Source organism: Cryptomeria japonica, chromosome 3 (genome assembly GCF_030272615.1).
Source record: "Cryptomeria japonica chromosome 3, Sugi_1.0, whole genome shotgun sequence".
Classification (NCBI taxonomy): Eukaryota; Viridiplantae; Streptophyta; class Pinopsida; order Cupressales; family Cupressaceae; genus Cryptomeria; species Cryptomeria japonica.
Genome location: NC_081407.1, coordinates 364,361,548 through 364,384,173, shown reverse-complemented (window position 1 = coordinate 364,384,173; position 22,626 = coordinate 364,361,548). Strand labels below are relative to the sequence as shown.

The 22,626-nt window shown below is 40.6% G+C and overlaps 1 protein-coding gene across 1 annotated transcript in view; it reads left to right on the top strand.

Moving 5' to 3' along the window:
- Positions 1 to 259: 259 nt before the first annotated feature.
- Positions 260 to 22,626, top strand: part of LOC131080021 (protein-tyrosine-phosphatase IBR5) — a 67,761-nt gene continuing 45,394 nt past the window's right edge. The window contains exon 1 of the mRNA XM_058018106.2: positions 260 to 1,074. Within this exon, the coding sequence (XP_057874089.1) occupies positions 838 to 1,074 (237 nt within the window). The 5' untranslated portion in view covers positions 260 to 837. The remainder of the gene's footprint in view (positions 1,075 to 22,626) is intronic.

The window sequence follows — 22,626 nt, the reverse complement described above, 5'->3', positions numbered from 1 at the left end:
ATCCAAAAATTCTAATTATTGAAAGTAAAATGGATAAAATTTATTAATTAACTTTATTAATGAAATTTTTAATTATCATTTTTTTGATTTCTTTAAAATTAATAATTCGAAATTAGGTTCACAAAAAGTAAACATTAATTAGAACATGAGGTGCTTTTCCCTAATTATATTTTAAAAAAACCAAAAAGTATCAAATTTAAACCCTAACTAAAGAAAGTTGGGATAGCATGACCAAATTAAGTATAAACAAAAGCAATTACCTTGCCGTCTGGTTCCCGTCCTTGCCCACAAATGCCAAGGAGAGAGTCCCTTTATTAGTGTGTAGGGCCAAGCAGGGCCTACTTGCCAAATCCATTGTGCACCAGAGTGACGTTGCCCCAGAGAAATCCTTACTATCCGATAGATTTGGTTATAAAACTCTGCCTTGATTTGTTCTCTATTGGGGGAGAAAACATATGCCTGTTATGGAATCCTGACAGTTGAAAAGGACATCAGCCTGATCCTAATTATCTTTCATATCTTTTCTTTCCTCTCTAAATATATCTTTGATTCCAAGAAATTGAAAAGAATTCATTCAATTATATAGTATGCAATCAATTAAATGCGGGTCTTTGAGGAGGAGGGTTGAAATAGTGAAGGCGCCGCACTGAGTACTTTCAGATTTTCTTCCAACAGGACCCGTGTGTGTAGCAGTTCCAGGAAAATCAGAATAAAGTTCCAATCATTTGTATCGATCTGGACGATTCTTGCAGGTCTTGCTTTGCCGCAGTATAATTAGTTTTGGCAGCTGGTGAGATTGCGTGATCGAATCCTGGCGGGTGGTCGAGGTTTATAAAAATGCGGAAACGTGAGAGGGAGAACCCGTGTGCAATCTGCTTGCATTATCACAAGTTCGAAGAGGGGGAGGCGTGTGGGGTGTGCGGGCATCGTATGCAGGGCGCCAATGAGAAGTCGTCCCAAATGCCCAGCGCCTTCCCGACCGAGGTTTTGCCCGCCTTTCTCTATCTTGGTAGCTACGACAACGCCTCCCGCGCCGAGCTCCTCAAAGCCCAGGGAATTGCCAGGATACTCAATGTATATTTCCTTTTCTTTCGCTTTTATGTTATCTTGGATTCTTATGGGCATTAGCAAGTCTATGCAGTTGATTTTTTAAGGATTTCACACGACCTTAAATTTATTTAGCACGACCATGGAACATCGCTTACATCGAATTCGTTTTTATACTGGTCATGTTTTCAAAGATTCTTCTAGGCACAAATTATTCTATGCAGTTGATTTTATAAAGAATTTCTCGGAACGTTTAACTTATTTGCCATGACCAAGGGACATCTCTTATATCAAATTCATCTTCTCGCTTTTTAGAAGATGAATTTGGTCATGTTTTCAAAGATTCTTCTAGGCACAAATTATTCTATGCAGTTGATTTTATAAAGAATTTCTCGGAACGTTTAACTTATTTGCCATGACCAAGGGACATCTCTTATATCAAATTCATCTTCTCGCTTTGTTAGATTCTTCCGGGCACCATTAATTTTATGCAGTTTATTTTAGAAGAATATGTCCAAACCTTCAACTTATTTGCTACGACTGAGGAACATCTCTTCCATCAAATTCATCTTCACACTTGTCATGTTTTGTTAATTTCTTTTGGATACTAGTAATTCTATGCAGTTATTTTCACAAGAATTTCTCCTAACCTTCAATATATTTGCCTTAGAGAGAGACATCTATTACATCAAGTTCATCTTTGCACTCAGCATGTTTTCTTAGATTCTTCTGGGCACTAGTAATTTTATGCGTTACCGAAACCTTAAACTTATTTGCCACAATCGAGGAACATCTCTTCCATCAAATTCATTCCTGGATTTGTCTCCTTGTAGTACCTTCCACAGATGAACTCACAAGTTGGATGTTTTATTTTATGCAATTTAAACACTATTATATCTTCTGGAATTTAAACCTGGGACTTAGTTTAACTGGAATTCTAACCTTGGACTCCAATATGAAAGGCTCCTATTGAGCTCATCCTTTGATATCTCTACTGGGCTCGTTTGTTTTTAGTTGAATCATGAAAATTACTACATGGATATCACTGCAAAACCTTTCACTGTCAGGTTCAGTTTTCAGGGCCTTTCGTGGCCATGGTCAAGAGATGTCTGTACTCTATCCAACAAAATGGATGCTATAGCCTATTCAGTTTCCAACGTGGTGGATTCAGTAGTTATTCAATTTTAAATTATGATCTCATTGGGTTTGAACCTGCAGCTTCTTCATCAATCTTCCATGCTTTTATCATTTTGAGCTGATCCAACTTTACATCTTTATTCATCTTGTTTAAATTTAATTAAATCATGATAATTTTTTTTTCTGAGTGTTTTAAAATCCTCCATAGCGAGAGGCTGGTTTCAAGACCTTTCACGAGCATGTGTTTGCCTTATCAAAAAAATCTGTTGAATTCCTCTTTAAGGGATATGATCAGCAAGTTTGATGCTGTATTTTACTCAATTTTGAAACCTATTATGTCCCTTTTGGATTTGAACTCGGGACCTCTATTTGAAAGCCCCAATGCTTTTACCATTTCGAACTCTGGATTCTGAACTGTTCTTATTTATCTTTGGTTGATTATGATAGTAGTTGTACCACTTTGAGTTCATCCCATTTGATGTCTGTATTGCTCTTGTTTATCCTTTGTTGAATTATGATATTTTTTTGTTTTATGATTGTGGGTTTCAAGGCTATATTTTAAGGTTTTTGTTTTTCCATATTGCTTGGATGAACTTTTTCTCCCCAGTATGGTAAATTTCCCTTGTGAGGTAATGTCCAGTCTACCTGCCATGGCCAAGCGACTTCGCTTCCATCAAAGTTACTTGGGACTGACTGTATCCTGCCTTGTTTGTTGTGTAAGCCATACTTAGCAAGTTGGATGTAGTAGTTTACCCAATATCAACACTACATGAAAACAAATACCTTAATGGACCCAAGCTTTAACAACACAAACATGGAAAACCATATAAATTTGCAGAGAACATGTTGGACCAATGAAAACCACTGGAATTTTATTCTTTATTGTTGATTTTTCTTGTCTAATCAAAAGAAAGAAGAAAAGGAAGCTGTGCTGATCTTGTTCATCTTTAGTTGAAGTATAGTATTTCTTCAGGCAGGGTACAAGGTCTTGAATGAGCATGTTTTCCTTATTTGTTTTTTTCAATTTGGTAAATTACCCAGGCCAATTAATCTTCAGGAACAGATACCATGGTTAAGGGTATCTATTTGACTTGCACCCGTCCTGTCCTGAGCAAGTTGGATGCAAGATCTCACCTGATTTCAATACTTCGATAATTTTTTTTAAATATTTCACAAAATACAGAAGTTGGTCCTTTCTGAATCAGATGAAATGGAGAAAGCAGAGATGAGGCGGTTGCAGCTCTTCTTGTAGGTGCCTGTTCAATTTTTTTTAATAAAGGGAATTCGGAAAGGTTAAAAAGAATTGGACACATGTTAGCTTGGCCTTATGTTAGGTTGGGAAATCTCTAAAGAATCATGGTTAACTGCATTTGGGATGTAATAGTATGCATTCTGAATCCATAGTCCACCAAACACTTAAGATCAGAATCTTCATGACTAATATTGGTAAAAATATTGCCAAGATACAGATTATAACTGCTGAGATATTCATCCTCAGTCTCAAAGGGGGCCTATTTGAGATTATTTGTTTGATATTTCTGCGAAAAGTGTAATGTCCCCATGCTAGTCAGGGACATTGGTTTGAGGAGTTAGCCTATTTTTGGACCCTTGTCGGCTAACAAGGTATGGATAAGGGGGTTAGTAATGCAGTATCTTGAGGAGTGGTCTGTCTATTTGTTCTAGTTTAGTGTTGAGTTCAGTTCTGGTCTTCGTTTCATCAGTTTCTGACATCATATGAGGATTTCCTAATTTTTAGGGAAAAGCTACTAAAAATAGACATGGTCCTATTTTCATTGGCGTGGCGAACTGTGGCCCCAACTTCTGACAGATTCAATTTCCGAGCAATAATGAGGGAGATATGAATTTTTAAGTGGTTCCCACAGGCAATTAATATTTTAATGAAATATTAATATAAAATCACAAAGTGCATCACTTAAATTTATTTAAGTGAAAAATTAACATCTCCTAAGCTAGGCGTTGCTTATAGGGTTAAGTTGGGAACCCTAAAAGCATGTTATGATTTTTAAAACCCTAATTGCCAAAAATTGTACTTTTTGGGTATATAGGCAGCCAAGATGGAAATTAAACCTCATTCATTGATATTGAGCATTTGACATTTCTTCTGAGCACTTGGCTATGGCGGCTAGGGTTTGGACTTGTTTTGAGAGTGTGCATTCTTCATAATTCAGTAGCTTTGAGATTGTGAAAGATGAATCGAATTGTTGCAGCGTGGTTGGCTTCATTCAGAAGTCAAATTGAATTAAATTGGGGCAGATTTGGCTTCTTACAAGGCAGATGTGTTGTAGGTTTCCTATTTATTAGTTTTGTTGTTAATTCTTCTGTGGTTTGGAAGCTTCTTTTCCCAAACACACAGCTTGCTTATTTATTGGCGCCATCTTCCACTGTTTGGGTGTCTTAGTATTAAATAAGAGCAGATCTGAATTGTTTCAGAATAAAAAATTAGAACTTTGTAAGGTGTTGATTGAATTCTTTTAATTCAATAAATTGGCTAAGGACCTATGGGTATGCTTCTAACTTCTCCAGTTTATTATTTTAGTTGATTAATTTCATGTATTATTTCATTATGTGTTGCAAATTAAAGAAACCTCCTTTTGCAACTTTTTTCTATTTCTGAAAGACCATCTTAATAATCAAAATTACTAAGAAGATCTACAAATTACAGCAGGTTGAAGAGTTGAACTAGCAAGGGTTCATCACAATGGTATCAGAGCTTTGATCCTGCCTTCCCGGAGGGTTAGAATTTTTTATGCATCAACAACAGACTGGGCCTCACAGGTATTACACACGCAGGAGACCTGGTTTACAGGGTGATCCTGATCAAACTGAAGAAATACCCTTGGAAATTATGGGGGACAGGAATGATGGTGAGCCACACAGAGAGGCTGTTAACAATGAGGACCAAGATGTCAGAGTTACTATGAGGGGTTTAGTAACAGGGCAGTGACAGGTTGCAAATGTGTTGCAGCAGTTGACTACAGCCATGCAACAGATCACTGTGCCAAGGGGGCATAATCAGAACTAGGAGGAAAATGGTAGTGTTGTTGGTCGCCCAAGGGCAAGAGTGACTCCCACACACACCTATGATAGGCCTACACGCCCAACCTTTGTTAGAAATGAACCTGAAGAAGAGGACGTGGTTGAGGAGGAAGATGAGGTGGCCTTTACGGTTAATGTGATCACACTTCATGATGAATGGGATGCGTTACCACCAAGAGTTAAGGAACATCTTAACTTTGACAGGTTTATGAGTCAGAAGAGGGAACACAACAAGAAGTGGAATTGGAATGACAGGAAACCTTGGAACAAAACTAATGATCTCAAATATGCAATCAACAAGCTCATACTTTCTACTTTTGATGGCAGTGGTAGAGCTACAACCAAAGCTTGGATTAGCAAGTTGGATACCTTCTTGAATCTACATCCTATGTCAGAAGAAGATCTTATTAAGTTTGCAGCTTTGCATTTGGATGGGGTAGCCCATGATTGGTGGCACCATGGGATGGTGACTTTGCATCATGACCTTATTACTACATACCAAGAATTCACTGATAGATTGGTTGAGCGTTTTGATAAAAGAGATCCAAAGTTGTATTTCAGGGATTTAGCTCAGCTGAAACAAATGGGCAGCTTCGAATCTTATATTAGTGAATTTCAGAAGCTTTTAGTTATGGTAACTAACATCTCAGAGAGAAGGCTGGTCGTTCTTTTTGTTGAAGGTCTTTATGAGCCTATGAAAGGTTGGATTAAGGCTTTTGATCCCCCTACCTTGCAAGAAGCCATGAGGAAGGCACGTAGCATGGAACTTACTGCTCCTCGTAGTAAGTTCACTTCAAACAACTCAAAACAGCCCTCATCATTTAATGACAGCAAGTCTGATCAAAAGAAATCAGAAAATGTGGACCAAGGGAAGAAATTTACAGTGCCTTTGGATAGGGAAACACTTAATGATTTGCGTAGAAGGAAGTTGTGTTTTCATTGTAAGGGCCCTTATGATCAAAACCATGATTGTGCCCTCAAGCCTAAGGGTCAAAATAGTAATATGGAGTGGTTTTATGAGGGAGAAAACATGACTAATAACATAGACCAGCAAGCTGATCAAGATGATTTCGAGACTGAAAATTCTAGAAAAGGAAGTTGAAAATGAGGGAGAATTTGATCTACGGGAAGCTCATATGTCTAGCATGCAAGGAGAAGGTTCTTTTAGGTTGCGTGGACTCTTGGCTTGTCAAAGAGTCATTTCTCTACTTGATATAGGTGCAACGCATAATTTCATAGATGCACGGTTGGTGGAGGAGCGTGGGATTCAAACTCTAAGAGTTTGAAGGCATAAGGGTGAAAGCTGCTGATGGTAATATGCTGACTTGTGATAGAATGATTTCAGACTTACCCATGAAACTCAATAATTATGAATTCAAAGCTGACTTTTATGTGGTTAACATGGGAAACATGGATGCGGTCCTTAGCATGATGTGGCTTCATGCCATAGGTGAATTTACACTCAACCTTAGGGATATGGAGATGAAATTCAGGGTTGATGGGACTAATCATGTTCTTAAAGCTATCAAGGCCAACAACTTGAAATTAATCACTCTTAAAAGAATGGAGAGACTTGTCAGGCATGACATGGTGGATTGGGCAGCAAAGTGTAAACTAATGCCTACTTATGAGGAGCAGCATAAAACACCTTACCATTTAGATATTCACGAGCTTAGAGTTAAGCATATAAAGGTGTTTGTTGTTGGGAATAATCATTATGTTATGTTGTCGTCGGTAATAATGAGTTACGACTGTCAGTTAGTTAGTCGTCCCGAAGGGCAGTTGGACGCGATGGTTGGTCGCACCGCTTCGGGTATTATATATTGCATACCTTCCCTTCGTAGTGGCATCATGATAGTGGTATTGGGGTGTAATGTTATAAGCACTTGATGTACATGGATTGTTGAAGTAATACAGAGACTGGTGATTTAATATATTTCCATTATGTTCTGTGCATTTACTTTCTGCATTTAATCGTTTATTGTGTTTGACAAACATTTGGCGCCGTTGCCTAGACATACTCGGGAAAGGAAGGAGCAGATGGCGTACGGACACGATGGGCCTACCCGCTGGTGAGATTAACCCAGAGGTCGACGACACGCAAACAGAACAATCGGTGTTGGGACGCAGAGCGTGATGGCAAGAGGCGAAGGGGAAATTGAACCCTGTAATAGTCCCGGCACAATGTTGATATAAATTGTAGCCGAAAGGGAAAATAATAAAAAAGTTTTTTTTTTTTGTGTACATGGTGTGTGCTTGCTATGTATGGAAGTGATTTATGCCAAATATACTAAATAAGAATAAAAATAAAAAGATACAAAGTGACGAATGGGAAGTGGCACAAAGAGCGTTGAATCTTGGACAGCAAATAGAACGAAATCGTAGGCTAAGGTAGCTTGTTGAGGGACGACCGACCGAGGGGTTGCTCGAAGGGAACGCAGGAGGTGTCACGGAGGTTGCGGAGGCAGAGATAGACAGATAGAATTACACTCTCTACACTGTCATAGGGTTGCCCGAAGGGAACCTAGGAGTCACGGAGGGTGCCGAAGGAGAACTCTATAGTTTGCCAGAATACCACCGTAGGGTAAGAAGTCGCGCAGAATACCACCGTAGGGTAAGAAGTCGCGAAGAGTTGGTGGAATAAACAAGGCGAAGTCTAAACCCGATCGACGCTACCAGAGACCTGCTAAAGAACTTGTCCATTTTGGAGGACAACCGGAGGGAGACGATTGAAGGTGACGGTATGGCCGACGGTGCCGAGGGAGCACATGGGTACCGTACGGGAGGTAATTTGTTCAGTTCGGGGTCAACAACCTTCTCCGGAGGACCCACGAGTGGAGGGTCACGTGCAGGAGGCGGAGGCGGAGGATCACCAGGTACAAGCACACAAGGCACCAGAGGAGTGAGACCCAGTGGTGGGATGGCAAGTAAGCAGAAGCTGCCGAAGTTCAAGGGCGACGGGAAGGAAGATCCCGTCCGCCATTGCCGCACTTGCGAAACCATATGGTTAGTGAACAGTGTTACCGACCAGGACGAATGGGTAACACAATTTCCAGCAACCTTAAGGGGAGCGGCCATCAACTGGTACTCAGATATGGATAAGGCCAAAGTTGGCACATGGCTTGACCTGAAGAAGGAGTTCGGGATAGAGTTCTGCCTCCTCAGAGACGACAATGAAATAGTAGCCGAAATCTATGGCACAAAGCATAACAAGAATGAGACTGTCCGAGCCTATAGTCGGTGGCTCAATGAACTATTGGGGAAAATGGAGAGTCAACCAGCGGATGGGTTGAAAAAGAGATGGTTCGTGGAGGGACTGAAACACTCCATCCGGAAGAAGATGAAAATTGTTCCACCAACCTCTTACGAAGATGCATACAATAGAGCGATGGATCTCGAGAGCGAGACCAAGACATCCAAGAAGAAAAAGAAGGATAGCTCGTCCGAGGATGATGACTCTTCCGAGGGAAGCAGCAGCGATGGCAAGTTCGGCAAAAAGGTGTGAGCCCTGCAGAAGGACATGCTGAGGATGATGAAAGAGATGAAGGTTATGAAGGGAGGTCCGAGCAAGATTGACGAAGGGGAGCTTTGGTGCACGAAATGTAAGACGAATGACCACACGAAAGGCTCCTGCCAAAAGGCCTATTGTGATATATGCTAGTTGATGGGGCATCCCACCAGGGAATGCCCCTACAACATGAAAACACGAAACCGACAAGTATTGCTTATGCAGGAACAACCAACTACATCAGGCGGTACCGGCAACTCCCAGGCGAACAACAATGCAACATCGGGAGGCTACCGAGATAACCGGTGGGGAGGACGAAACAACGATAACAATACAAGGAGCCGGATCCAATACGACTCCAAAGGCCGACTGATGGTACGATGCAAAGCATGCAACCAGTGGGGGCACTTCGCCCAAGACTGCCCAAAGGGAGAGGCCACACAATATTTGTGCAAATGGTGCGGACCGAGAGACCATGAAGACGCCACCTGCCTGAAGTTCGGAGTCAACTTGCTCAATATTGAGGAAACCAAAGAAGAGGAAGTGCTGGCCGTAACCCGTGACCAACCCAGACACGCAATGTGCCCAGACTCGGAGACGGAGAAGTGAAGGGTACGGGAAGCACGGGAAGAAATTGAGAAAGAGATACGAGAAAGGGCGAAGGCGAAGGGGGTAGGACAGGTACTTCCAGCCGACCGAAGGCGGAGGAGGCTATACTAAATCAAATTTTAAAATTGGAGGTGCCTGTGAAGGTACACGACCTCCTCCAGACAATGCCTCAATTACGAACGACGTTGTTGAATAATCTCTCCCAACCACGCACCAATACCAACCACCGCACAATTGTTCCTGGGGGGTCTGCAATAGACCCTAGGTTGCTGGCAGTTAACACTGGAAGGAACCCGACCATTGTGGAGATGGGTATCCTTGGCACCATTCTAATTGACACCATCGTCGATGGTGGATCAGGAGTGAATGTTCTTCCAGAAGAAACCTGGCGGAAGTTGGGGAAGCCAACATTGTGGCCATCTACATTCAATTTACTGGGAGTAGATCAACATGGAGTCAAACCCCTCGGGACACTGATGGGCCAACAAGTTACCATCGGGACGCAACCCTTCATACTGGACTTCGTGGTAATCCCATTAAAGAAAAAAGGGTATGACGCGATCTTAGGGAGAGGGTGGCTGGTGGCAGCCAAGGCCACCCACAACTGGAAGAACACTTTGTCTATGGAGGATGGAGGAAGGAAGTTTACCATAGACCTTGGGACGCAGTTGGTTAGTGAGGAACTGGCATCATCTTCGGAATCGGAGGGTGAAGGAGAAGGCGACTTGAGGGACGAAGGACGAGGCTGCAGGGAGCCCAACGACGAAGGGATTCTCAAACTAGGAGAGTGCTCCGAGGATGAGACGAGGTCATTGAACGGGCTCTTCCACTGGCAGATGGAGGATTACGAAATGTTCCAGAGCTACAGGCTCGAAGTAGAGGAACCAGAGCAAGTAACAGAGGAGGTGTACTTGCCGAAATACAGAGAATATTGAAAGGGAGATGCCCCAAACCTCAGTGACGTAGATAATCCCAAGATGATTCATGTCGGCAGCGATTGGAACCCTGTGTGGAAGGCCGCAACCTTCAAAATCTTTATTATTCTTCTACTTCTTATGTACGGGAAGGAGACCGTGGTTCCTGTAGAATTTATGGTTCCAGGTCTTTGGATGGCCATTGAAAATAGACTTGCCATCAACGGGTCCAAATTGAAACCCTACCACGAGAAGTGTGTAGGGGACCCGGGAGGCCGGAAGGACACCCGAGAGTCCGGAGGGGGACACGAGAGGATGGAAGGGGACTTGAGAGGCCGAGCAGGTGACTCGATTGGCACGGGACCAAAGCGGGAGACTCTCGGGCGAGGCAAATCGAGAAAGGGCAATCCCACAGGCACGGGATCCGAGCCGAAGACTAGATTAGGGATTTTTTTTTTTTTTTTTTTTTTTAAAATTGAAATTTTTTTTGAAAAAAATAAAAATAAAAAATAAAATCTTTGAAAGTGGCGGTGGGATCACCGTGTGGTTGAATGAGACCATCGTGCGGTGGAACCACCGTACGGTGAAATGAGACCACCGTGCGGTGGAACCACTGTACGGTGAGACTACCGTGCGGTGGAACCACCGTACGTTGGACCACGTGCGGTGGAACCATCGTACGATGGACCACTGACGACGGAGGACACCTGTGGTGGAATACCATCGTACGATGGGCCCTTGTACGATTGAACTGCGTTGGGCGTGCGAAAGGAGGACTGTACGGTGTGGACGGTTGGTCATGTTATCTGTATGGTGTGATCCGTACGATGGAGGGGTGACCGTACAGTAAGGAGGGTGTTGACCGCACGGGAAGGTGGCTATACGATTGGAGGTGTCAGTGTTGTTGTTGACTGTACAGGGAGGCTGTATGGCCGGGGTGCCATCAGGGACATTACAGTGGAAAAAAAAACAAAAAAACGACGACCACATTGAAAAATCATTCGATGACGTCTGGAGCCAGGACGTTGAAAATATTAGAGTGGAGAAGAAGGGTTTTGGCATCTTAAAATATCACATAAATGATGTGCACCATAGACTTTCGTATGGTTCTGAGGGTTATAAATTGGTGTTGGCGGCGGGGGCGCTGCCCCTCGATCCCGCCCAATACTGCGACAGGGAGCGCACCTGGGGCGTTGCCCTTGGACCCTTGCGGGGGGTGCTGCCCCTCAACCCCACTGGGGCGCTGCCCTAGACCCCCAGTTTATTTTTGAGCTACAATACACTTTTTGGAGTTGGGCGAAGGGCATCCAAGAAGTCATGGTAAGTGTTGGGGTTGTTCCGTACTGTGAGAAAGAAGCCCGAAGCTAAGCATTGGCGGGAAAGCCATAAGCCGTAGAGGGAGATGGATTTGGAGGTTGTGAACAAGCAGAGTTTGAAGGAAGGCATTGCAAGAACGCGAAGTCGTACGACACAAGAGAGTTATTCAGTTCAGTTATCAGCCTTTGGGGAGTGTGATGGAGGATTTGAGGTGTCTCCTAGCCTTTGTGCCAGAAGGTTGTGGCCACTTCTAGGCATGAATGGTACGCTTTGAGGCACTTGGAGTGTGTCTCAACTGGACGTGAGGTTGCCTTGGTGGATGCACAGAGGGCTCAGGAGGAGCTGACCACCAGGTTGGAGGCAGTAGTAGCGTGAGACTTAGCTTAGCGTACCCAGGAGTTGGATGCCGAGAGGGCAACGCAGGTGGCTATTGAGGACAAATTGGCTAGGGAGACTATCATTTGAGTAGCAGTTTGTGGAGGTTGAGACTGAAAAGCGTGTTTTGCAGACAAATTTGGTTTCGGCACAGGAGGACTGTGATGTCAAAGGAAGCACTAATGGTGAAATCCACACCTGAGCATCGGATGGTAGTAGCAAAGGGTTTTCAGGCGAGGATGCAGCAAGTGTATGAGTTCCACGCTCGACTAGCGTTCGCAGTTCCTGTAGTTCTCTACCTTGATTTTGTTTAATGTCATCTCTATTTTGTATTAAGTCGTCCGGAGACGACTTCTTTTCTTGGGGGGGATGATGTTGTCGGGAATAATCATTATGTTTATGTTGTCGTTGGTAATAATGAGTTACGACAGTCAGTGAGTTAGTCGTCCCAAAGGGCAGTTGGACGCGACGGTTGGTCGCACCCCTTCGGGTATTATATATTGCATATGTTCCCTTCGTAGTGGCATCATGATAGTGGTATTGGGGTGTAATGTTATAAGCACTTGATGTACATGGACTGTTGAAGTAATACAGAGACTGGTGAGTTAATATATTTCCATTATGTTCTGTGCATTTACTTTCTGCATTTAATCGTTTACTGTATGTGGCAAACATTGTTTAGTGACATAACTCTTGTTAGGCCTCCTGATAGAGGCATAGAGCACATTATTGAGCTTGAAGAAGGCACCAAACCCATCATGATTACACCTTATCGACACCCCAAGTGATTGAAAGATGAAATTGAGAAAACCATCAAAGAACTTCTAGCAATGGGACACATAAGGCCGAGTAAATCTCCTTTCGCTTCATCAATTGTTTTGGTGAAGAAGAAAGATGGCACACTCAGAATGTGCATTGATTACCGTATGATGAATAGAAGGACTATAAAGAACATGTATCCCATTCCTCGCATCGATGAGTTGTTAGATGAACTTCACGGAGCTTGTTATTTCTCCAAGATTGACTTAAGAACAGGTTATCATCAGATCAGTTTCAGGGAGCAGGATATTGAGAAGACTGCATTTAGATGTCATTGTGGACACTATGAGTTTTTGGTTATGCCTTTTGGGTTGACCAACACACCAGCCACCTTTCAATCCAATATGAACAGGGTCTTCTAGTCTCAGTTGAGGAGATTTGTTCTGGTTTTCTTTGATGATATTTTGGTTTACAATAGAACTTGGGAGGAGCACTTGGTTCACTTGGATACTGTTTTAGGCATACTTGACAGGGAGTCCTTTTACGCCAAAGAGTCCAAGTGTGCATTGGGAATGGCAAAACTTTTGTATTTGGGTCACATAATCAGCAAAGAGGGAGTTCGCATGGATCCTGATAAGGTTCATGCTATTGTTGATTGGCCTACGCTTGAGACCCTGACTTAGCTCAGGGGATTTGTTGGTTTATGTGCCTTCTACTGTCGGTTTGTTAGTAGTTTTTCATGGCATGCTGCACCACTCACTGATTTGACCAAGAAGGGTGCATTTGTTTGGACACCTCTCGCACAGGAGTGTTTTGAGAAGTTCAAGCAATTAATGACTACATGTCTAGTTCTTGCCTTACCCGATTTCACCAAACCTTTTGAGCTTCATTGTGACGCATGTGGAGAGGGTATTGGTGCAGTAATTATGCAGGATCGTCATCCTATAGCTTATGAGAGCAGGAAGCTTCGAGGTCCGGAGAGGAGCTATTATGAAAAGGAAATGTTGGCCATCATGCATGCAATGGCCAAGTTCAGGCAATATTTAGTTGGCAGCAAGTTTTGTGTCAAAACTGATCATAATAGTTTGAAGCATTTCCTTGGATAGCGGGATCTAAATGAGCGTCAACAGAAGTGGGTCAGCAAGTTACAATCTTATGATTTTGACATCTCCTTTGTCAAAGGGACTCAAAACATTGTTGCTGATGCTTTATCTCACCACTCCCATTTGAGCTCCATGGCAGTCGTTTCTGAAGATTGGAAACACTTGATTATAGCAGAGTATGATAAGAATCTATGGGCCTCTAGTATTATTGATGGGATAGTTTTGGACAGTAGGAAATCTTGTGAATGACCTCATCATTTACAAAGAGAGGATATTTTTAGTCCTAGGTTTTGAGGTGAAGTGCATAGTATTGAGGACTTTCCATGATTCACCTATGGTTGGACATCCCGGTTACTTTAAGACCTATAGGCAGGTACATGAGAGATTCTCTTGGAAGGGTCTCAAGTCTGATGTTCTTCAGTACGTCAGAGAGTGTTCTGTTTGCCAGTAGAACAAGCAGGAGCACAACTTTCTTACAGGGTTACTTCAGCCAGCCACTTCCTATTCCTGATAGGAAGTGGGAATGCGTGTCTATGGACTTTATTACGGGCTTGCCAAAAGCCCAAGGGGGAGACAACATTTATGTGGTGATTGATCGGTTGACTAAGTATGCACATTTTTTTTCGATCAGGACTACTTATTCTACTGGTCAGGTGGCTGATCTGTTCTTTCGTGAGTTATTTAGATTGCATGGTTTACATTAGAGTATTGTCAGTGATAGGGACAACAGGTTCATGGGTCACTTCTGGCAGGAGTTATTCAGACTTTGCGGGACAAAGCTCACTCCGAGTACCAGTTACCACCCCCAGACTGATGGACAAACAAAGATTTCAACAAATGGGTGGAAGGATACCTGTGGAACTACATCTCAGGGCAGCAAAAGGCTTGGGTGAAGTGGCTACATTTGTGCGAGTATTGTTATAATTCCACTCACCATATGACTATTCAGATGACACCTTTCAGAGCTTTGTATGGATATGATGCTCCTAGTTTTTTGGATTTATTGATGAGCGATTGCAGAGTATCGAGTGCTGGGAATCTGTTACAGGAGAACCAAGATATTATGAGAGCACTTTGTGATAATATTCAGAAGGCTCAGAATCAGCAAAAGCAATATGCTGATCAAAGGATGGTTGAGCGATCTTTTGAGATTGGGGATATGGTATATTTGATGCTACAACCCTATAGACAGTCCTCTCTTAGGAAGAAGGGCTTAGAGAAACTCAAGCCACGTTACTATGGTCCTTTCAGGATTTCTAGGCGAGTTGGCCAGGTGGCTTATGAGTTAGATTTACCGACTGATAGTAAAGTTCATAATGTGTTCCATGTGTCACGTCTTAAGTAGGCATTGGGACAACAAATAGTTCCTTCTGCAGTTTTACCACCCCTGGATGATGAGGAGAAGTTAGTGCTAGTACCTGAGGCCATTTTGGAGTTCAGTGATTGTCATTTGCAGAGAAGTGTCATCAGGGAATTTTTGATTAAATGGAAAGATCTGCCAACAGAGGATGCTACTTGGGAGTGTGATAGCATTTTACAGCATCCAACATTGAGTTTGCTTGAGGACAAGCAAATTTTGGGAGGGCGGACTGTAATGTCCCCATCCTAGTTTGGGACATTGGTTTGAGGAGTGAGCCTATTTTTGGACCATTGTAGGCTAACAGGGTATGGATAAGGGGGTCAGTAATGCAGTATCTTGAGGAGTGGTCTGTCTATTTGTTCTAGTTTAGTGTTGAGTTCAGTTCTGGTCTTCGTTTCATCAGTTTCTGACATTATATGAGGATTTCCTAATTTTTAGGGAAAAATTGCTAAAAATAGACATGGTCCTATTTTCATTGGTGTGGTGAACTGTGGCCTTAGCTTCTGACAGATTCAATTTTCGAGCAATAATGAGGGAGATATGAATTTTTAAGTGGTTCCCACAAGGAATTAATATTTTAATGAAATATTAATATAAAATCACAAAGTGCATCACTTAAATTTATTTAAGTGATAAATTAACATCTCCTAAGCTAGGTGTTGCTTTTAGGGTTAAGTTGGGAACCCTAAAAGCATGTTATGATTTTTAAAACCCTAATTGCCAAAAATAGTATCTTTTGGGTATTTAGGCAGCCAAGATGGAAATTAAACCTCATTGATATTGAGCATTTGACATTTCTTCTGAGCACTTGGCTATGGCGGCTAGGGTTTGGACTTATTTTGGAGAGCATGCATTCTTCAAAATTCAGTAGCTTTGAGGTTGTGAAAGATCAATCGAATTGTTGCAGCTTGGTTGGCTTCATTAAGAAGTCAAATTGAATTAAATTGGGGCAGATTTGGCTTCGTACAAGGCAGACTTGTTGTAGGTTTCCTATTTACTGTTTTGTTAATTCTTTTGTGGTTTGGAGGCTTCTTTTCCCAAACACACAACTTGCTCATTTATTGGCGCCATCTTCCACTGTTTGGGTGTCTTAGTATTAAATAAGAGCAGATCTGAATTGTTTCAAAATAAAAAATCAGAACTTTGTAAGTTGCTGATTGAATTCTTTTAATTCAATAAATTGGCTAAGGACCTATTGGTATGCTTCTAAATTCTCCAGTTTATTGTTTCAGTTGATTAAGTTCATGTATTATTTCAATACGTGTTGCAAATTAAAGAAACCCCCTTCTGAAACTTCTGTCTATTTCTGAAAGACCATCTTAATAATCAAAATTACAAAGAAGATCTACAAATTACAGCAGGTTGAAGAGTTGAACCAGCAAGGGTTCATCACAAAAAGTATCTCATAGGGGACTAAATCTTTGATTTTGAAGTTGATTGTGATAAGACGCTTCTTGATCCTTTCTATTTGCCTCCATTTCAGGTTCTTAAGTGCCATTGCTTCACAAGTCAAAACGACAGAACATCACTAGAATGACTTGTAACCCAAATAAGACCCTTGTGGCCTTTTGATCCCCATGAGTTTATTTTCTTCCATCTGTTTTGAAGAGTGTATAAAGCTTTCTATATTTCTTGTGCTCTTTTCATTTTACACGCACCCTAGCTAATTTTGTTGTAAAAGTATAAACCAAGTGCACCTGCAATACATATGGAGATACTCTTTGAAATTAAGTTGAACTTCTTCCTTTTCTTTGAGGTGGGAAGAACACCATCTTGGTTTTGTCAATCTTACTTCTATTCTACCTATCTACAAAAGAGTCCTGGAAGCGGTAAGCAGTCTCTCAAGCTTTGGTTTGCTTTTGCACTTAAAATGAGTTCATTGGCAAATAGGAAAAGCCTCACCGCATAGCTGGCCAAGTGGTTGTATCTACCAATGTTCTTTTAACTTGATTGTTATAGCCCAAACAATGTGGGGGACAAAGGCTGGCCTTTTTTGAAGTCTATGTTACTCCTTGTTGGTTAACAAATTCTGTTCTCTTAAAAAATGTGACAATGTTGACTCCTAGCCCAAACAAGAGAACAAACTATTAACAACAGTTGGAGAAGTTGCGATTGCTTTGCAACTTTCCTCTGAATTTGAGAGGTACAACTCCTTATGATATAAATTTAGGTTTTTCTGGGTATGCTTTTAACTAGAAAGTAGGAAAGGTAAGCCTTTTGACTGGAAAGCCTTAAAGGAAAAAGGGTAAGGGAAAGAAGTAACATGCAAATAATGAAAGAACTTTCCCAATTAACCACCAACAAAGCCACTGTTACACAATATCTATGCAAAGATAAACACCATATAATAATGATTAATGGAGGAAGAACAAGTACTTCAAGAACTTAAAGTATAGAAACTTGAATAGAAAAGCATCCACATAAGAAGAATGCAAATTTATCCACCGTAGCACAAAGTCTAATCATATAGATAAACTGTTCAGAAATTCCCTTACTTGACATTAAAGTAGCTAAATGAACTTCAAATTTCATTTGTCTTTCAGAAAACAACACAAAGTCTGCATTTCCAAAAAACTACCCCCCCCCCCCTTATACTCTACTTTCCTACTGCTTTTATAACTAAAAATCCATTTTCCGTTTTAGAGTAACGGTTATTGCAAGAGTACCGTTTCAAACATTATCCTAGGCAAAACAAAATTCACCTGAAAAAACATTATTAACATTAACCCCATATTATAGATAACCTTTAATTTCATGCCTCCCCATTAGGTACGAGGTTTCTTCTAGCAATTTGATTTTTAATCATCTCGGCTTTTGTCTCCTCTTCAATCAGCACCTAGAGGACCATTGCAAATTCATCTTCACCTTGTATGTGTTCTCGGGGGAAGTCGGTTAGGTCAAAGAGGATGTTGTCCTGCATATTTTCAACATCGGGTTGTATTACTGGAGCTTTCCCCTTGAGCACCATCTTCTTGGTCGTCTGAAAGAACTAATTACCAGGATTCCTCCCCACAATTATTTCTCCCTGCAAATGTTGTTCGTGATTTTCGGCCTGCTCCACAATTTTTTCTAATAAGGTGATGGTCTTTCTATATCTAGCAAAATCAGTTTGCTATTTCCATGCAAGAGAGCATAGCCCTTGGATAATATTCCCGTGTTCACTTTCCGGCCAATTTAGGTCAGGATTAACAATCGGCAGCTGGTTTCATAAGGCAAAACCATTCTGACAGAGGAGGCTCATGATAGCATGCGTTACTTCGGCCAGTTTCAAAGGGGGGTGCATTAAATTTCATTTTGAAAAAGTAATAATATCAAATGCTACGACTCATTTTGCACCTTTATGTGCCTTTAGCCGTTTAATCAACCATTAATGAGGGTACTTGCGAATCTTCACTTGATTTGTTTCTTGGGAGTTGTGTGATGTACGGTTACGGGCTGACTTGGAAGCATGTAAAAGGAATTTGAATTCTTCGATACCCCGATATCGGTCTATAAGGGAGTATCGGTCATCAGGAATAAAAAGGAATGTAGAACAGTGTGGATTTCTGGTTGTCACTCGATCACTCGATAGGTATCAGTTCTTCCTTTGGGATCGCGACATTGGGTGAAATTAAAACTCAGTAACTCCATAACATAGTCCCAATGCACTAAGGTTTCTCCGATAGGGAGAAATCGCTAATTAAATAGGAGTGGATATTTTGGAAAATAAAGGGGGTTAACACTCCCAAAACAATCTTATAGGCCATTGATTTGGCTTCTACTTGATCCTAAAGGCTATGGACTGCTGCCCTATAATGGTCTGGTATTTTCCATTTGGCTGACATAATTTTCTTCTCAATATCATGTGAAAGGATTTCTTGACATCAATGAAATATCAATTGATTAACTTTTTCAATTAAGTTCTAAGTGACAAAATTCTATTGTTGAATGTTTTGGCCTGAAATTTCCTTGACCCATTATTGTCTTTCCTTTATCTTTGGCCCAACTTTCAATCCCATATTTTGCCTTGCTTTTGATAAGTTTTGCTAAGAGTGGATAGCTAATGATGACTGGATAGTTTGAAACTTTGAAGCATCCTTGACATCCCTATTCTTAAAAAAAGTTATTGCTAGATGCTTTATTGGAAAGCCACTTTTAATGACCCCATCTTGTTAAGAAAGGATTGACAATGATGGTTTGGTAGTTTGGAAGATTGTTGACATCCCCATTCTTACACAAAGGTATGGCCAAGTTACTGTTTACCATGTTGGAAAGGCACTTTGAATGGCCCCATTGAATATTTTTTGGATGTGTCGTGCTTGATTATTTGCTTTTTCACCATCTATGTCACATCCTCATCTATTGATAGCTTCTAAATACCTTCTTTAATGCCTTTTACTGTGAAATGTTCCGTAACATTGATTGTAGGGAATGTTTTTTTCTTTCTCGAATTTGTATGTTTGTTTTGAATATTTCCACCATTAACTTTTTGTAATTTTATTTTTGTTTGAATTTTATCCATACACATCTATCTTTAAAATCATTTTTGTTCATGTTTATCTGAGCATATTAGTTCTTCCCACCTAGTTCTCATGTGCTCTCCATTTTTGTCTTCACACTCTTTCAAATATTTATCCATTCACCTCATCTCTAGTTGTCTCTTTTAGGATTTCCTGTGCTACCTTTGCATTCTTCATCATTTCTAAGATTTTAAAAACTGTCTTTTTTCTTTTATTAAGATCTCTTGCATGTTATGTACAAAGGGATGCATCCCTTTTTTGACCTTATACACCATTAGAAACATTTTGGGGATTTGAGGACTGGTTGGCAATGACCCTTTGCCATTGCCTAGCTTCAGAAATTTTAGGAATCATTTTGAAAATGGTGAAAAATGAATTGGAAATTGTAGGAAACAATAAGCGATGGCTAGCCATCTCAAGGATGGCTTGGTTACACTTAGACGCCCACCAATCGTGTTGGGTATGGCTAGCCGTGTCTTAAGACCTATACTTAATGAAAACAATTTAAAAATTACACAAAAATGATAAAAAAGGTATGGAGGACCCTGAAAGACCCCCGCAGCCCCATACAACAATCCCATCCTAAAAAAAACACTTCACGCCAAAAAACAAGAAACTCTCTCATTTTGGCCCCCACAGCTTCATACAACAATCCCATCCTAAAAAAAACACTTTACACGAAAAAACAAGAAACTTTCTCATTTTGCCATTTTGCATTATGTTCCTTAACAATGATAATTATTAGTGTTACTGTTGTAACATTTTTTCTAATAGCACTTACTTTGCTATCTGAGTCTTCCTTAAAAAAAAATGTTTGCAGATATGTTTGTTTCTTCATCTTGTGAGTCATTTGATATGGTGATAAAAACTCTCCTAGTCTTGAAGAGACTTATGAGACATTTGATAACATGCTTAGGTAGATGAAGCAAGTAGTTCATGGTAGGATTCCTGATTTGGGATTATATGAGAAGCATATTAGTCCCATTGTAATGTGACAATGGAACACTATGAACACCTTGCTTCACATGGCAACCTTTGCTTTAAATCCCAAATAGTATGTAGTATGCATTAAGACTTGGTAGAGTGCCTTTTTCTAATGATGAAGAGGGGAAAAAGGTCTCTTGAAGGCCGTTCAAAAGATGCATAGCAATGAGGAGGCAACTTTACTTCAAACATATTGGCTAGTCTTTGTCAATATGTAAAGTCTAGCATTTGGCAAATTAGGGGAGAGGTAAGATAGGGCTACATTAGCTCAAACCAACTCTGTTGGATGCTGCACATGGCATGTCAATGATGCAACCGAGTTAACGATGCTTTCCATTGTTAGCATTTGTTAATATTTGGGGTCCAACATTTAGCAAATTAGGGGAGAGGTTAGAAGGGCTACATTAGTTTAAACCAACCCAATTGGATGGTGGGCATGCCATGGTATGACAAGAATACAATAGATATGAGGGCTCTTTAAATAGGGTGCCCAGGAAGCCCATCCTTATAAGCCCAAAGACAGCACCCTCTGTACCCCTTTGGCCTCATGGGACTCCCCGGTCTTATACCATGAGGTGGTGTGCCTAGAAGATGACCCCAACACTGTTCCCCTACCTGCAAACTACTCTCCCATTATCTTGGTTGTAAACATTTAGAACATATGAAGGTACATATTTTTCATATTTTTCATATATATATATATATATATGTACATGTACTACATATGTATATATATATGTATATATATATGTATATATATATGTATATATATGTATATATATATATGTATGTATGTATGTATAAGGAAAATACACCATAAGATGAGAATATGTAAGATATGTACAAACGGCACTTCTTGTATTATGTGTAAGGAATCTCATACCAACTGTATTAAGTAACCGATCTGCAGAATGAAGTGTTTTTGTAAGATAATATTCAATGGTTCCATGATCCTTCCTGGTTTCTTGGCATGTTCCTTATATATCTCTTCTTTGGACCCGGAGTGTTGTGTCTCTTCCCCATGGTGGCTATTGTGGAAGAGTTGTATCTCTTCATAATTATTTGTTCCTTCATAACTATCGGTTAGGGATGTTTTATTCTGTTTTATCTAACTGTCCCATCATAACATATCTTGATTAATTTAGCTTTCAGAATTAAATGTAATCGTCATGGTGAGGACATGACAACTAGTTATTGACAGCAATTCTAACTGTTTAACACATGAAACTTTCATGCAATCTTTGGGTGACATTGCCCTAGATTTTAATCAGGGGTTTTTGTCCTGTAATTCAGTAATGGAATTAAGAGGATCAACCTTTAATTCTAGACCTTGAAGGATTTCGTCATTAGGTCAGATTGACTATAGTTCCACGCTCCGAAGGAGTAATAATTAGAAAATAAAAGATGTATTCCATTCATATGTTCTTCCTTCTCCTTATGTTTTCTTTCTTTTATACCTTTTTCCATTAATGGACATAACTTTTCATATGCCCCTTGATCTTTATTAAAACTTTAGTTTATTATTAATTTACCCTTCTTAAGAGAAATTGCAGGGACTTTTAGGAGGGGGTATTACAATCTGCCCTTTCCAAGATTGCTTGTTCTTGAGCAATCACCAACTTGGGATGCTTCTGTAGTTTTGAGGGTCCTAAATTTTAACTTTGGAGATTTGTAATTCCTAGACATCAATTCTCCTTGTGATGTCATTAGTTTCTGCTGCAACACTCTAATATAGTTAGGATTTGGAAACTTTGCACCAAGTAATGCTTCTGTACTTGTCTCAGTTATGTCCAACTATGTACTACAGTGATGTCCTTTAAGAGTTGTTGTTACCTCATCTAGGCTGCCACTTAGTCTTTTAATGTTGTAAGGTTGATACCATCCTTTGAACTATGAGGACAATTTACTGCCCAGTATTCTTCTAGCTCATGTACTTGTATTTCCCAATAACTCAACA